Consider the following 17,146-nt stretch of genomic DNA (forward strand, 5'->3'; position numbering starts at 1 on the left):
TTGACCATTCTGAGATACTCAAAAGGGTCATCACCAGTCTCAAACTTGGGAACATCTAACCGCAAATAGTCTGTCATCTGTACCCTACTTCCTCCAGGTGAACTAGGCTTAGGTATTTGGACAACTGGGGCTACTGGTTCTATTGGTGGTGGAGGAGGTGTAACATTCCCTGAGGTAGGGTTTGCTAAACTTGGATAACCAAAGAAGGGTGGAAACATGGTATACTGTGGATGTGGCAGTGGATATGGCGGATAAAAGGAAGGATAGGGCATAAAGGTGGGATATGGGTGATAACTAGGAAACTCTGATGTACCTCTCATCGGGTACTCTGCCCCCCACTGGTAGGACGGATACTGAGGTGGAACAAATCTCGAGGCCTGAGTGCCTCCTTGAGACTCACCCATATCTCCTCCTAACCTGCTCCTGCCAAAGCTACCATCTCTGCTCTGCACATCCTCCTCTACGACTCTCATAAACCCTGACATACCACTCTGCACAACTCCCCTTCTACTCTCATCACTAGACCTTCTAGGGTCCCTTGATGTACCTTCTCTGCTTAAACTATCTGATGTTGCCTTTTGCAGAATAGGGAGTTGGGCATCCATGCCCTCATTCTCCGGCGGAGCTCCAGTCAATCGAGCATATCGACGAGTTCCTCTCATCCTGCCTCTGACAAGCACAACATCACACAAAAATATCATCAAATGATCCATGTGAGAACACATGAATCCGCAGCACATATCAAACATATCAATAATGCACATGCAGCTCATCATGGCATTTCACATCATCATGCAAGACAGGACTCCACATCCTATCCTCGTGGACATGATTTTACCTATTGTGCTTCCCTTCCTATACCAGACAACACCTCTTTCCGATGTGGGATATCTCTAGTCCTTGAGCAAAGATGCTCAGCACACCGTACTCTTGAGGCCCTAAGCTCTGATACCAATCTGTAACGACCCGGAAACCGGTACCCCTCAGTAACGGTCCGAACCATCACTGGCACTAGGATCCAGATCGGCTTAAGGCCGCCGGGACCCGTAGTCAGCCAACTATACTCTCTGTGTACCTGATAAATCCCATACATGATACAAAATGACTCAACAATCCTGTAAAACTCTGTAGGCTTAACTGCTGCTACTCAGATACGTCAATTTGAAATGGCCCTCAGGGCCTATACTAGGGACTACTATCTGCTGTGGGTCAAGGGATAGAAACCCTTTTAATCTGTAACACATCCCATTGGTATCTCATCAAAGCCATACGTTAAGCCCAACTCACACATTTCTCATCAAGAAACGTAAAACAGGATGCATGTACAAAGGGATTAATCATACATCACACTATGGCAAAGACACTAGAGAAAGCACAAGTCTATCCAGTAACTGGCAGTACATATCGATACATTACATGACAACTAATCTTTTAATTACATCATGTCCACTATGCTATTACAAACATACATTCATGCATCACTGTTCTCTGTACTCTTGCTGACTTTGACTTCCCATAACTGTCTCAGAACCTGCAAAACTGGGATTAAGGGAGTGGGATGAGCTACTACAGCCCAGTGAGAAGGAACAGTAAAAACAGTTCATTAATTACATGTTCTCATGAAATGCATCACATCACAAACATATCATCTCAAGGATGAACTTGTCACCAATAGCCCGTCACTGTATACATATAACAATATGTCCAACTTGCCAGGGGCGATTAGGCCTCACCTGGACTTCTCTTACCTGGCTCTATCACAAGGCCAACTGTGCCAGGGGCGATTAGGCCTCACCTGGACTTCTTTATCTGAGTCAGGTCAAACTGTCTATCTCATAGTACCAGGAGCGACCTGGACTATCCAGGGGCGACCTGGTATGGCTACCTCATGCCATCACTCTATATCTGTACTCTGTGCTCTATCACGGGCTAAGGATCATCCAACATTCATCCGTACAAATATCATCAAATGCAATGCGTCATATTCGTGAATTCTAATGCAGCACAACCTAATACATATGGCATTTTATGATGCATGGCTCATGCTAGAATCATGACATTTCTCTATTTAACAACCTCAAGTTTAGTTCCACTCACCTGTAGCCTCTGCTTGGCTAACTCTGGGCTAACCAACTCTAACTCTGAAGACTGCTAAACACCTCGTTTTCTCGGGTCCAATCCTACAATGGAGGACTTAAATGAGGTACCAAACATACTCTATACAACAGATAAACATCTCTTATACACCTTCCCAAAACCCCTCTAACACACCTCAAAACAGGCATGCAAAACAAGCAAAGGAAGGCTGGACAGGGCACCTTCGGCAGCACCTTCGGCGGCCGAATGTCTCCTCCAGAGACGAAAGTCAGGCATGTTCGGCGGCCTAACTTGGACTTTCGGCGGCCGAACCTGAGTTCATCCAGAACTTAGTTTCGTGCACAAGGACGCCTGCCAGTACCTCCATCACCTGCTCAGCCCTCAATACATGCATTTAACCCCTCTAAAACATGCATAAACACTTTAACAAGCATAAAGGAGCTTAAAACAACTTAAACTCCAACAAAACAAGCTCACAAAGCACACATCAAACATAAAGGATTCATAAACCCTATTATGCCCATCTCATGCCAACTCATGCCTAGCTCCCTTTTCCCTTTACAAAACTCAGATAAAACATCATAAAAACCATGGATCAACACTTACCTCTTGAAGAACAAAGGCTGGTATGATTCAAACTCAAAGATATGGAGAAACCAAGCTTCAAAAGCATCAAACTCCAAAACCTTGCTTAAAGCTCATCACTTTTCAACACAAGGGTAAAACTCATTAAAACCTTGAAAGAGTTGAAGAAAAAACCATGAAAACACTTCAAGGAGATCAAGAACTTACCTAGGCCAGAAGGAGAGAAGAAGTCTCCCCCTTTTTCTGCCACTCGGTGCCCTTATAGATGAGCAACCGCCTCAGGTTCGGCGGCCAAACCTGCATGCAAAACCATGCAACGTTCGGCGGCCAAACATTGCCTTCGGGGGCCGAAACTAGGGGACTTTCGGCGGCCGAACTTTAACTTCGGGGGCCGAACCTGCATTCTGCCTCCTTGGCCTTTTCTCTTCAAAACTCAATCATTTTCACTCTAAACCTTTAAAATACTTGAAAATATTTTAGAAAACCTTTCTCTTACCCTTCTAGAAACCTCTGACATCCTTGAATTCCACCGGACGGTAGAAATTCCGATGTCTGAATCTGCTGGGTATTACATCCTTGTTTCTCAGCTTCCTGATCTGGGTGTCTAGGATCCGTACTGGCTGCTCGACATAGGTGAGATCCTCTTGGATCTCCACATCAGGCTCACTAAGAACCTTGCCCGGATCTGACACGAACTTTCTCAACATAGAAACATGGAAAACCGGATGGATTCTCTCCATTGAAGCAGGTAAATCCAGCTTGTACAATACATTCCCAATCTTTTGCAAGACTTCAAAGGGTCCGATGTACCGCGGAGCCAGCTTACCTTTCTTCCCGAACCGAACCACTCCTTTCATAGGAGACACCTTAAGCAATACCAGATCCTCCTCCTGAAACTCCACTAGCCTTCTGCGGATGTCTGCATAACTCTTCTGTCTGCTTGCAGCTGTCTTGATTCTCTCTCTGATTAAGGGTACCACCCTGCTGGTGATCTCTACTAGCTCAGGCCCTGCCAAGGCCTTTTCTCCAACTTCCTCCCAGCAAACAGGTGACCTGCACTTCCTTCCATATAAAGCTTCATATGGAGCCATCCCGATGCTAGCATGATGGCTGTTATTGTAGGCAAACTCCACCAAAGGTAGATGCTGCCTCCAAGAACCGCCAAAGTCCAGCACACACATTCTCAGCATATCTTCTATGGTCTGGATGGTCCTCTCTGACTGTCCGTCTGTCTATGGATGGAAGGCAGTGCTAAAATCCAATCTAGTACCCATGGCATTCTGCAGACTCCGCCAAAACCTGGAGGTGAACTGGGGCCCTCTATCTGACACTATAGAAACAGGAACCCCATGCAGTCTGACTATCTCATCAACGTACACCTGCGCCAACTTGTCCACAGAATAGCCACTCCTGACAGGGATGAAGTGAGCAGATTTGGTGAGTCTGTCCACAATCACCCATATGGAGTCCAATCTGTTGGACGTCGCCGGTAACCACACTACGAAGTCCATAGCTATATTCTCCCATTTCCACTCTGGAATAGGTAGCGGGTTAAGCATTCCAGCCGGCTTCTGATGTTCCAGCTTCACCCTCTGACATACTTCGCAGGCTGACACAAACTGTGCCACTTCTCTCTTCATAGCTGGCCACCAATAAACTTTCTTCAGATCTTGATACATCTTGGTGGCTCCGGGGTGAATGCTGTATTTTGCATTATGAGCCTCTCTCATAATGTCTCCTTTTAGCCCTATGTCATCTGGTACACACAATCGACTCCCATAGCGGAGGATCCCCTTATTGTCGAATCTGAACTCACTGTCCTTGCCTGACTGAACAGTCCTGGCAATCTTCACTAACTCTGGGTCCTCATGCTGTTTCTGAGCCACCTGCTCCAAAAACACGGGTGTCACTTTCATCTGAGCGACCAAGGCACCTGTACCAGACAACTCCAACTGTAGACCTTCCTCAATGAGCTTGTAAAACTCCTTCACTACTGGTCTTCTCTCTGCCGTGATGTGGGATAGACTACCTAGTGACTTCCGGCTTAGGGCGTCTGCCACGACATTCGCCTTACCCGGATGATACTGAATCTTGCAATCATAGTCACTCAGCAACTCTACCCATCTCCTCTGTCTCAAGTTCAAATCCCTCTGACTCAAGATGTACTGCAAGCTTTTATGATCTGTGAAGATCTCACATTTTACCCCATAGAGGTAATGCCTCCACATCTTGAGTGCAAAGATTACTGCTGCCATCTCAAGGTCATGTGTGGGGTAATTCAACTCATGCTTCTTCAGCTGCCTAGAAGCATAAGCAATCACCCTCTCATTCTGCATAAGCACACAACCCAGTCCCACACGGGACGCCTCACAAAAGACTGTAAAGTCCTCTCCACTAGATGGCAGAGCTAAAACTGGTGCTGAAGTCAACCTCTTCTTGAGCTCTTCAAAACTCTCCTCGCACTGGTCTGTCCATAGAAACTTCTGATTCTTCCTGGTTAGTCTGGTCAGAGGAGCTGCTATTTTCGAGAAGTCCTGAACGAACCTCCTGTAGTAACCTGCCAAACCCAAGAAACTCCTGATCTCTGTCACTGAAGTGGGTCTAGGCCAGTTAGCCACAGTTTCTGTCTTCTTGGGGTCTACCTCAATCCCATTCTCTGACACTACATGCCCCAAGAATGAAATGCTCCTCAGCCAGAACTCACACTTGGAGAACTTGGCATACAAGCCATGTTCCCTCAAGGTCTGTAGAACCAATCGCAAATGATGGGCATGCTCCTCTGCATTCCTGGAATACACTAAGATATCATCTATGAAGACAATAACGAAGTGATCCAGGTACTGGCTAAACACTCTATTCATGAGGTCCATGAATGCTGCAGGGGCGTTAGTTAACCCGAACGGCATCACAAGGAACTCAAAATGCCCATATCTGGTTCTGAAAGCTGTCTTTGGTACATCCTCTTCCCTGATCCTCAACTGATGGTACCCCGATCTCAGATCTATTTTGGAGAAACAACCCGCTCCGGCTAGCTGGTCGAATAGATCGTCGATCCTTGGCAATGGGTACTTGTTCTTGGTAGTGACTTTGTTCAACTGCCTGTAGTCGATACAAAGTCTAAGGGATCCATCCTTCTTTCTCACAAACAAGACTGGAGCACCCCAGGGTGAGGTACTCGGTCGGATGAAGCCCTTGTCTACCAGCTCCTGTAACTGCTCCTTCAACTCTTTCAATTCTGCTGGCGCCATCCTGTAGGGAGGGATAGAGATCGGTCGGGTTCCAGGCATCAGTTCTATCTCGAACTCTATCTCCCTAGCAGGTGGTAAACCTGGCAGCTCGTCTGGGAACACATCTAAGAACTCTCTAACCACTGGCACCGAGGCGGGCTCTCTAACCTGACTATTAAGCTCTCTCACATGAGCCAAATACCCCTGACATCCCCTCCTAAGCAACCTACGAGCCTGAAGAGCTGAGATCATACCTCTAGGTGTACCCCTCCTGTCTCCTCTGAAGACGACCTCTGATCCATCCTGACCTCTGAACCTGACTACCTTGTCCTTGCAGTCCAAGGTAGCACCATGGGTAGATAACCAGTCCATCCCTAGAATGACGTCAAAATCTGTCAAATCTAGAACCACAAGGTCGGCGGACATGCATCTCCCCTCAACAAAAACTGGACTACACTGACAGACTGACTCTGCCACTGATGGATCACACTTGGGTCCACTGACCCAGAGAGGACACTCTAACCCAGAAGTCATCAATCCCAACCTCTGAACGACTCTCGGAGCAATAAAAGAATGAGATGCACCAGGGTCCATCAAGGCATATACATCTGAACAACCAATAATTAAGTTACCTGCCACTACGGTGTTAGATGCATCTGCCTCCTGCTGTGTCATTGTGAAGATCCGTGCTGGGGCTGATGGACCTTCACCTCTGAAACCCGCTGAAGAAGAGGCTGCTCCTCTCCCTCTGCCTCTGCCACTGGCCTGAGTCATGGCTGGAGCTGCTGGCTGCGCTACACTGCCTGAAGCTGTCTGCTGGGACTGAGCCATCGGGGCCGCTCTTGGACAATCTCGAGCCATATGCCCCTCCTGACTACATCTGAAGCAGGCGTTCGTCCCAAACCGACATACTCCCTTGTGTGGCCTACCACACCTGGCACAAACTGCATTATCCGCACCAGAGCTTGAGCCACTCCCAAATCCCAGACTAGACTTGACTTTATTCCAGAACTTATTCTTCTTACCCTTGGGTTTACTCCATCTCTTACTGCCTGAAGCTGCTGCACTCAGGGTAGAGGGATCTAACCTTCCCCCACCCGGAGTTTTTGAACCCGAAGCTTGTGCCACTGTCTGCTTAACTGTCCCCTGAATGATGGCACTAGCCTCCATTCTCCTAGCCATGTCTACTATGGCGTGAAAACTCTCTCTATCTGCTGACTGTACCAAGGAGGAATACCTGGGATGGAGCTTCATGATATACCTCCTCGACTTCTTCTGGTCTGTGCTAAGGTCCTGCCCAGCAAATGGCAGCAACTCCATAAACCTGTCAGTATATTCGTCTACACTTATGTCATCAGTCTGCCTCAACTGTTCGAATTCTATCATCTTCAATTCCCTTGAACTATCAGGGAAAGCCCATCCTGCAAATTCGTTTGCAAACTCTTCCCAAGTCATGCTGTCCACTCTCGGGTTCACATAATTCTTGAACCACTCCCGTGCCTTCTTGCACTTAAGCGTGAACCCGGCCATCTGAATGGCTCTACTGTCATCCGCCCCTATCTCATCTGTAATTGCCTTGACCCGCTCCAAGTACACGAACGGATCATCACCGGTTTCAAACTGGGGAGCACCCAGCTTCATATAGTCTGTCATCTTGACCTTGCTCCCACTGGCTGAGCTAGGTCTAGGAGGTTGAACAACTGGGGCTGCTGGTTCTGCAGGTGGTGGAGGTGGTGCAACATTTTCTGAGGTAGGGTTTGCTGGATTTGGATAGTAGGGTGGAGGTGGATACATTGGGTACTGAGAGTATGGTGGGTAGTATGGTGGGTATGGCATCTGTGTGGGATAAGGGGTGAAACTAGGGTAATCCGATGTACCTCCCATCGAATACCCGGGATGTTGTGAGAAATGTGGGTAGTGAGGTGGCTGTACAAATCCCGAGGCCTGAGTGCCTCCTTGGGACTCTCCCATTCCTTCTTCTGACATATTGACTCCCAAACTGCCATCCCTCCTCTGTTCTACGTCCATATCATCCCCCATGTCCTCTGACAATCCTCCCTGAACTGTTCCTCTGACTGATCTGCTCCTACCCAGATCCAGAGACCTTCTAGGGTCTCTTGCTACTCTGTCCCTGTTGGACCTGCTAGACATTGCCCTAGGCAATGCTGGAGGACGGGCGCTCATGCCCTCATCCTCAGGTGGTACTCCAGTCAATCTTGTTGATCGACGAGTTCCCCTCATCCTGTTTTCTGAAAAACAGTACACATAGCACAAACATTAGCATCATATGGTTCATGTGGGCACACATGAACCCGCATCACATACATCACATATCATAGCATATCATTAATGCACATGCTTATTCTCATGGCATTTCACATCATCAAACAAGACAGGACTCCACATCCTATCCTAGTGGACATGATCTTTTCCTATTGTGCTTGACCTTCTATAACATCTATGAGCCCGACACTCTAGGTCCGACCATATGAACCTAGGGCTCTGATACCATTCTGTAACGACCCGAAAATCGGACCGCTACCGGCGCTAGGATCCGGGTCGACTTAAGGCCGCCGGGACCCGTAGCAAGCCAAACATAAAACCTGTAAACCTGTATAATCCCATACATGATCAACAACATACATAAAAATTAAAACTTTTCTTTCCATGAACATCAACCAAACTCAACCTGTGCATAAACATTAACATAACATTGATCCCTCTGTGGGATCTCATCAGTGCCCTCAAATGGGTGACATAACATCTGTTGAGTTGGTTTACATAAACATCATATAAGGATCTCTAAGATCATGTATAAAAGGGATACAACAATCTATGGTCAAGCACACACTAACATCCATAAAACTCATTACATAACTCTACTGTACTTTTACATTACAATTTGATCATGTCCATTGCTAGCTATTACATAAACATGACTTCTTTACTCTATTCGGACTCCCGCACTATACTGTACCTGCAAGCCTGGGGGTAAAGGGAGAGGGGTGAGCTAAAAGCCCAGTGAGTAGAGCTAGTAAAACACGTTAACACTATGCTCTATGAAATGCATCATAACACAAACAATTCACATAAGGGTTGGGTGAACTTGTCACCAAATAGTCCAAGTTAACTCTGTGCCAGGCCGTAGCATGGGGTCCTGGTCTTCCTGTCATACATACATTACTTACCATTTTCCAGGGCCTCCTCTGGGCTCCTGGTCTTCGAGTCCCATAACCATGCCTTACTCTGTGCCAGGCCTGTAGACTGGGGCCTGGTCTTTCTTACTCTGTGCCAGGCCGTAGCATGGGGTCCTGGTCTTCCTGTCTTGGACTAATTGGGTCATCCAACATTCACCCACATCAACAACAATTGATGCAATGCGGCATATTCGTGAAACTAATGCAATCATCCTATTGCATAATCATGATGCATGAAACATGATAAAACATTTAATTTAAAGGATTAAGTTTTAGTTCCACTCACCTCTGGCTGACTCTGACAATACCGAAGCAGCTGAACTCACTGCTGGGGTCCTCGGTTCCTCGGGTCCGAACCTACACAGGTGGACTCAAATGAGGGACCAAACATACGTAATTACAACTCTAATATACTCCCCAAAAACCCCCTAAAACATCCTGAAAATATCACATAGAGATATGCATGAAATGGCTGAACAGGGCACTTTCGGCGGCACCTTCGGCGGCCGAAAGTCCTGGACAGATCCGAAAGTCAGGCACTTTCGGCGGCACCTTCGGCGGCCGAAAGTCCCAGACAGAGACGAAAGTCTCTTTTCGGGGGCAACTTCGGCAGCCGAATGCTGCCTCCACAAAGGGGGTTCGACGGCCGAAACTCCCTTCGGCGGCCGAACCTGGTTTCTGCCAGAAAGGCAGAAACTTGGTTCATATGAACCCCTTGCCACCCAAAACTTCAAATCAAGCATATATCTCAACCAAATCATGCATACAAGTTCCTAGGGGTCTCAAACAGTCAAATACCCCAACTACAACACTTCAAACATACTCAAGCAAGCCACATTGTTCAAAACATCAATATAAACCCATAAACTCAACATATAACCTAACATGCATTTCTACCCATAGATCTTGCATAAAACTTATTTAAAACACATAAGGAGCTTAAGATCGGCTCTTACCTCTTGAAGATCGAGAGGGAGACGACCTAAACTTGGAGATCCACGAAAATGAGCTCCTGAGTTCCCAAAGCTCCAAAACTTGTTTCAAAAGCTTAAATCTTCCAAACCAAGTGAAAACAAGTGAAAATCTTGAAAGATTTAGAGGAAGAACATCAAAAATGGGTGAGAGACGGCGGAGAGCTCACCTTGTCGCCCGTTTTAGGCTAAGGGACCCTTTTATAGTGGCTGGCCAGACCACGTTCGGGGGCCGAATGTGCCTCCGCATGCATGCCATGTTCGGCGGCCGAACATGAGGTTCGGCTGCCGAACCTGGACTTCCCTCACTCATGCTTTCGGGGGCCTAACGTGCCTCCAAAACGCATGCATGTTCGGCGGCCGAACTTGACTTTCGGCGGCCGAACCTGGGTTTTCCTCCAAAGACTTTTCATGCAAAAACTCATTTTATTTAATACATAAAAATCATAAAACACATTAAAACATCTTTATAAAACATGGTCCTACCCTTCTAGAGGTCTCCGACATCCGAGATTTCACCGGACGGTAGGAATTCCGATACCGGAGTCTAGCCGGGTATTACAATTCTTTTGCAGTCGCAGCCACTGCATCTCTTAAAGAAAATATCATCCCAACTGAAAACTCTTTAGAAGGATCCCAAAAGGAATGACCTTCTGGCCTATCATAATGATCCACCCTCAGCAAATCGAAGTCTATTTATGCGTATGGGGGAGGATGAACAACAGACACAATAGGATTAGGAAATTGTGTATTGTAATATAGAGACTCACTCCTACTATCCTCCTGACCATTATCATCCTCATCATCCTCAGTAGACATCCATGAATCATCTTCATCCTCATCATCGCCCTCATCCTCATCCTCATTCTCATTCTCTATTGTATCAGATAAATTAATTGATGGCCCTGCAAGACTATCAAATAAACCATAATCATCAACTATATTTTGCTCTTCACATAGTTCAACATTTGATTCCACAGCAGTTCCAGATGGACCAATATCAGCATCCTCATTTGTAGTATCAACACAATGAAGTATCTTAACATATATTTTTATACCAGGTATACCACCAATTTGATATAAGTAATTAAACATACTACATACATCATCTTCACCCCATATCTCCATACAATCAAATTTTAAGGAACCATCCACAATTGTAGGCTTTCTAAAACTAATTGTCTCTATAAATTCATTATTCTCAGATAATCCAATTGCACGAGCAATTTTACCGACCAGTTGATTAAAACTTATCCGTTTAACTATTGGAATAATCTTTGAAAAACCTCCATCATAATCGTAACTATTACAACTATTTATAATGTTATCATCCCAATGAATATTAGCATATGCAGGAACGACCATTTATTTGATATAAAAAATTTAGATTAATAAATAATTTAATCTCAGTTTACTATATACATAAAAGAAATTAAAATTTAGAATATAAAATATTAAAAACTTACCTGCGTTTCCTTTTTTTGTAGTCGAATCGATAAGAGTAGATATAAAAATTTTGTGAAATTTGTAGAGGGAAATAAATAAGCTATATAACGCAATTTGTTGGGATATAATGCAGATTTTGAATAATTTATAGAGTAGTGGACAGAGTAATTTATAGAGAGATCGAAAAGGGGCAGGCTAAAGTGATTTATAGAGTGATGTGCTCTGGAATATTTTATAGAGAGAGCGGGGAGTGGTGTGTTCTGGGATAATTTATAGGAGAGGGTTTGGAATAGTCGTTTGCTAGTTCGGCAGTGATAGTGCCGAACTAGCCGTTGGGATTTATTGCCTTTTTATTATTGTCCAGTGACACAGGAAACAAATTCCTGTGCAATTGCATGCGTGCACCTGCAATGGATGCAGGTGCATGCAGGTGTGCAATTGCATGCATGCACGGTCTGCAAGGCCGTGCAAGCCAACAAGCCCTGCAGATCACATCTTCGGCACTATAAGTGCCGAAGAAACACGCCAGGCGTGCAGCCACAGGAGCAGATAATCTGCTCCCGTGGCACGAATCAGCTTGCTCGGCACTATGAGTGCCGAATAAGCTGAATGTAAGCACAGTTCGACACCCATGGTGTCGAACTTGCTTTTGTTCAACACCATGGGTGTCGAACTAGCGTGTTCGGCAGTGGGTTGACACACAAAATCCGAAAATATTTTCGGATCCTGCATGATTTGAAAATTATTTTTTTAAATATGCATGATTTGAAAAATTGCTCAATGTAAGGCTGTCCTTTTTCTTGATGGATGTTGTTGATGATCTCCTTGGAGCCTTCAATTTATTTTACGGTCTTTGAGTTGAGAGAATCGATTTTGTCAGTGGTTTACATCTTATTGTCGATTGATTCTCTCTGCCGCTTAAGATATCTATGTTTGTCTTCTCCAGTGATCGGTCTTGAAGTGGTGAAATGTTGAGGCTAGCTATCGAGAGCGGGACTGCGACGATGAAGAGTGGGGTTGCAACGTTAGATTTGGCGACGCTATGCACTGGAGCTAAGGTGTTGCCGTAGATGGAGGTACTTGAGGAGAATGAGCATATGGAATAAAGACAAGGAAGAAATAGCAACTATGATTTTTTTATTTTAAGAACAAATATATACATATAATTGACAGTTGAGATCCTTAAAGACGAATGGTTAGAATTAAAAATTAATTAATAAAAAAAAAAAAAAAAGGAAAAGGTGCGGATTCTAGATTGCGTTGCTGCGCACTAGAGGTGTGGTGTTGCCATAGATGGAGATAGTTGAGTAGAAAGAGCAGATGGAATAAAGACAAGCAAGAAATAGCAACTATGGTTTTTAATTTTAAAAATGAATATATAGGTAGAATTGACGATTGAGATTCATTAAAGATGGATGGTTAGGATTAAAAGTAAATTGCAAATATAAAGAACTCGAAACCTAGACCTACTAGAGGAGCTCACCACTGAGCTAAAAGGAGATAAGATACTCTAAAATATATTTAAATATATGTAAATGGTTCAGTTTAATTGTATTAAAATTTTATTTTTTAAAAGTGAACGAACCAATTAAATAAAAAATTTAACAATTAAAATCGAATTTAACCATTTTATCATATAAACCAAATTAAATTATTAAATTAAATGATTGAATTTTTAGTCTAAACTGAATAATGTTCATCTCTAAGTATGTTTTAGTTTATGGGTTTTGTAGTCTATTTGAATAATTTCAATGCATATGAGTTTTGCATGGTAAAAAAAAAATTTTTTTTTTTTTTTGACTTTCCGTTAATTATTTAAAAGTACTTGTAAAGGTAATAATTATTTCCTTTTGAATTATGTAAATAATAAATATATTAATTTTCTGAATTTTTAAAATTAATGATTTAAATTTTTATATTTTATTTTATTAAATTTATTGAGCACATAAATATTGAAAGGGTTTGATTTTGATAATATTAATATTTAATAAATTATTTTTATCTAACTATTTTTAATATTAATATTAGAGTATTTAAAAATATTAAATAATGAACGAAATTCTCTTTGTCAGAAAGAAAATTCTTAAAATAATATAAAATGAATCATAAGTAGAAAAGTGAAATTAAGTATGATTAGAATTTATTGTAAATGAATAAGTGAGTTATATATTAATGATAAAATCTTTTACTTTTATTATATTTAAATAATTTTTGAAATAAAAATTTTTATTATAAAATGTTTAAAAAATAAGAATTTAATACTGTTTTAGTTGATTAAAATTTTAGAAGAATATAGAATTTAAATTTAGATATTTAATTTCTGTATGTATTTATTTTTATCTAATTATTTTTATACTACGAATTTAATTGATTTTAAATTTTAATATTATAACGGTTAATATTTTTAAAATTTATTATCATTGTAAAATTTTTTAGATATCTATTTAAAAGATTAATTTTCTTTATAAATATATAATGAAAGTATTAATTTTCTAAGAGTATCAAAACTCTTGTGTTAAAAATTTTTCACTCAAATTTCATATTTTCATTGACAATCTTGTTTTCTTATCTTAATAACATGTAATTGGTGAGAGTTGTTGAGAACGTGTATTTTTAAATTAAAATTTATACTTAATATAAATTTTAAATTATTATTTAATATTAGTAATTATAATTTTTCAAATTGAATTCAAGATCACTTATCTTGAAAAAAATAAAATTAAAAAAATTATTATCGATTATTGATAGGGTGGCAAATTAAAAATACGGAATTTAAAATTATTAAATTATAAAATTGAGAATATATATTTTATTTTAACCTGGATGACAATTAATTTGTCTGTTAAAAGAGTACTCCCAGAAATTAATAAGATTGAAAAATCCTTCAAATTTTAGATATGACTAAATAAACACGTGTACAATGCACTTGTTGCATTTGACGGACTTGCGTGTTCATGCAAAAGTGCTGTCGGATAGAATTGAAGACATATGTTTAGAATTGGACGTACTAAAATCATACTTCTCAACAAAAAATAATTTAATTGATTGATACTTATTTTTTAATTAATTTATTTAATATATTTTAACAATAATATAATATATATTTAAATTTTATTAATCGAAAGCATCTCAGTTTGACTTGTGTATTTTGCAGTATTGAAATTCTAAGAGACTACTATTTTAATTTAAAAAATATAAAAAACAAAAGTAAAATTATAAAATATGATTATTTTATTTGTAAAGTTAAATATTAAATACGATGTTACTTTTTTATTTAAAAAATAAATTATTTTTAGGCAATTCAGAATATAGATATTAATCCAATTTAAAATTCTTATGTTGTTTAAAAATAAAATAAATTTTATTTAAAATATGATATGATATATATATATATATATATATTAATATAATATTTTAATTTTTAATTAATTAATATATAAATTAAGTTACACAGCCACGTGCAAGTTCTTTATTCAATATAAATTTGATGTGGCAGCCGAGCAGCTCCTGGTAGAACAAGAAGCTTCCTTTGAAGGTAACGTTCATTGCTTTTTGCGTCTCTATTTCCACTGCTTCCTCTTAATTTCATCGCCATGGGAAGCATTGATCTAAACTCAAAGCCCCATGTAGTATTACTATCAAGTCCTGGCTTGGGACACCTCATCCCAGTTCTCGAACTGGGAAAACGCATAGTTACACTCTGCAACTTCGATGTGACTATATTCATGGTGGGTTCCGACACATCAGCCGCTGAACCTCAAGTTCTCCGATCAGCCATGACTCCAAAACTCTGCGAAATCATCCAACTCCCACCACCTAACATTTCCTGCCTGATCGACCCAGAAGCCACCGTATGTACCCGTCTTTTTGTTTTGATGAGAGAAATCAGGCCAGCTTTCTGGGCGGCAGTATCCGCTCTCAAGTTTCGACCGGCAGCCATAATTGTCGACCTCTTTGGAACTGAATCTCTGGAGGTAGCTAAAGAACTTGGCATCGCAAAATATGTGTACATAGCTTCTAATGCATGGTTTTTAGCTCTTACTATATATGTACCGATTCTAGATAAAGAGGTGGAAGGAGAGTTTGTTCTTCAGAAGGAGCCCATGAAAATTCCTGGTTGCAGGCCGGTTCGACCGGAAGAGGTAGTCGATCCCATGCTGGACCGAACCAATCAACAATATTCCGAGTATTTTCGCTTAGGTATCGAGATCCCGACAGCTGACGGTATATTAATGAACACGTGGGAAGCTCTTGAACCAACAACATTCGGAGCTTTGAGAGATGTGAAGTTCCTGGGCCGAGTAGCTAAGGTACCGGTTTTTCCGATTGGTCCTCTGAGGAGACAGGCCGGACCGTGCGGTTCAAATTGTGAGTTACTCGATTGGTTAGACCAACAACCCAAAGAGTCGGTGGTTTATGTGTCGTTTGGGAGTGGTGGGACTCTGTCATTGGAGCAAATGATCGAGCTTGCTTGGGGCCTTGAGCGGAGCCAGCAGAGGTTTATTTGGGTGGTTCGCCAACCCACCGTAAAGACAGGAGATGCAGCATTTTTTACTCAAGGGGACGGTGCAGATGACATGTCAGGGTACTTCCCTGAGGGGTTCCTGACCAGGATTCAGAACGTGGGGTTGGTGGTCCCACAATGGAGCCCACAAATTCACATCATGAGCCATCCATCAGTGGGAGTATTTTTATCACACTGTGGTTGGAATTCTGTATTGGAGAGCATCACAGCAGGAGTGCCCATTATTGCGTGGCCAATATATGCTGAGCAGAGGATGAATGCGACGCTGTTGACGGAGGAGCTAGGCGTTGCAGTGAGGCCAAAGAATTTACCGGCGAAAGAAGTAGTGAAGAGGGAGGAGATAGAGAGGATGATTAGAAGGATTATGGTAGATGAAGAAGGAAGTGAAATAAGAAAGAGAGTTAGAGAACTTAAAGACAGTGGAGAGAAGGCTTTAAATGAAGGCGGTTCCTCGTTTAATTACATGTCTGCATTGGGTAATGAGTGGGAGAAAAGCTGGAAAACGCAGAGCTCGGAGACGATCACTGTGGTAGTAGGAGAAGACAAATGAAATGAGGTGATTCTCAAGAATAAGAACTTCATTAAAAACGTCATAAGATTAGTCTATTTCTATCATTGATCTGTCTATGTTTTCTTATAGAAAAATATAAAGCAGAGTGTGGATTAATTAATTAAATTGTATGCTGGATTTTCTTTTTTCTTTTCTGAAAATTTACTGGTTCTAACGAGAAAAATAAATAGAGTTTAGTTAATTAATTAATTAATTAATTAATTAATTAATTATTATACTGCAATTAAGATTGCGTTTCGATGTCTTGTTTTTTTAACACGTCACATTAATTTGCTGAAGAAAAATAGAGATTCTATGACAAAGCGAGGTAAATTTAGTGTTTAGTTTCAGAGTTTTACAATGGTAACTATAAGTTTTAGATTTTATTACTATACAATAATGATTTGATTTTCACATTTTCAAATTTAAATTATTTAACTTTTTTTTTTAATTTTGCTATATCATATTAAATTTATTTTATTGGTAGTATTTTAAGTTAAGTTATTTTTTTATCATTATTTTACGTTTTTTTTTTTTTAATTTTTTAA

At 41.3% G+C, this 17,146-nt stretch overlaps 1 protein-coding gene across 1 annotated transcript; it reads left to right on the plus strand.

The window, feature by feature from the left end:
* The first annotated feature begins 15,021 nt into the window (after window positions 1–15,021).
* Window positions 15,022–16,744, plus strand: LOC110607471 (anthocyanidin 3-O-glucosyltransferase 5-like). Its single transcript, XM_021746592.2, has one exon. The coding sequence runs from the start codon at window positions 15,117–15,119 to the stop codon at window positions 16,596–16,598; it is 1,482 nt and encodes a 493-aa protein (XP_021602284.1). The 5' UTR covers window positions 15,022–15,116; the 3' UTR covers window positions 16,599–16,744.
* The last annotated feature ends 402 nt before the right edge of the window (window positions 16,745–17,146 follow it).

Source organism: Manihot esculenta, chromosome 12 (assembly GCF_001659605.2).
Source record: "Manihot esculenta cultivar AM560-2 chromosome 12, M.esculenta_v8, whole genome shotgun sequence".
Taxonomy (NCBI): domain Eukaryota; kingdom Viridiplantae; phylum Streptophyta; class Magnoliopsida; order Malpighiales; family Euphorbiaceae; genus Manihot; species Manihot esculenta.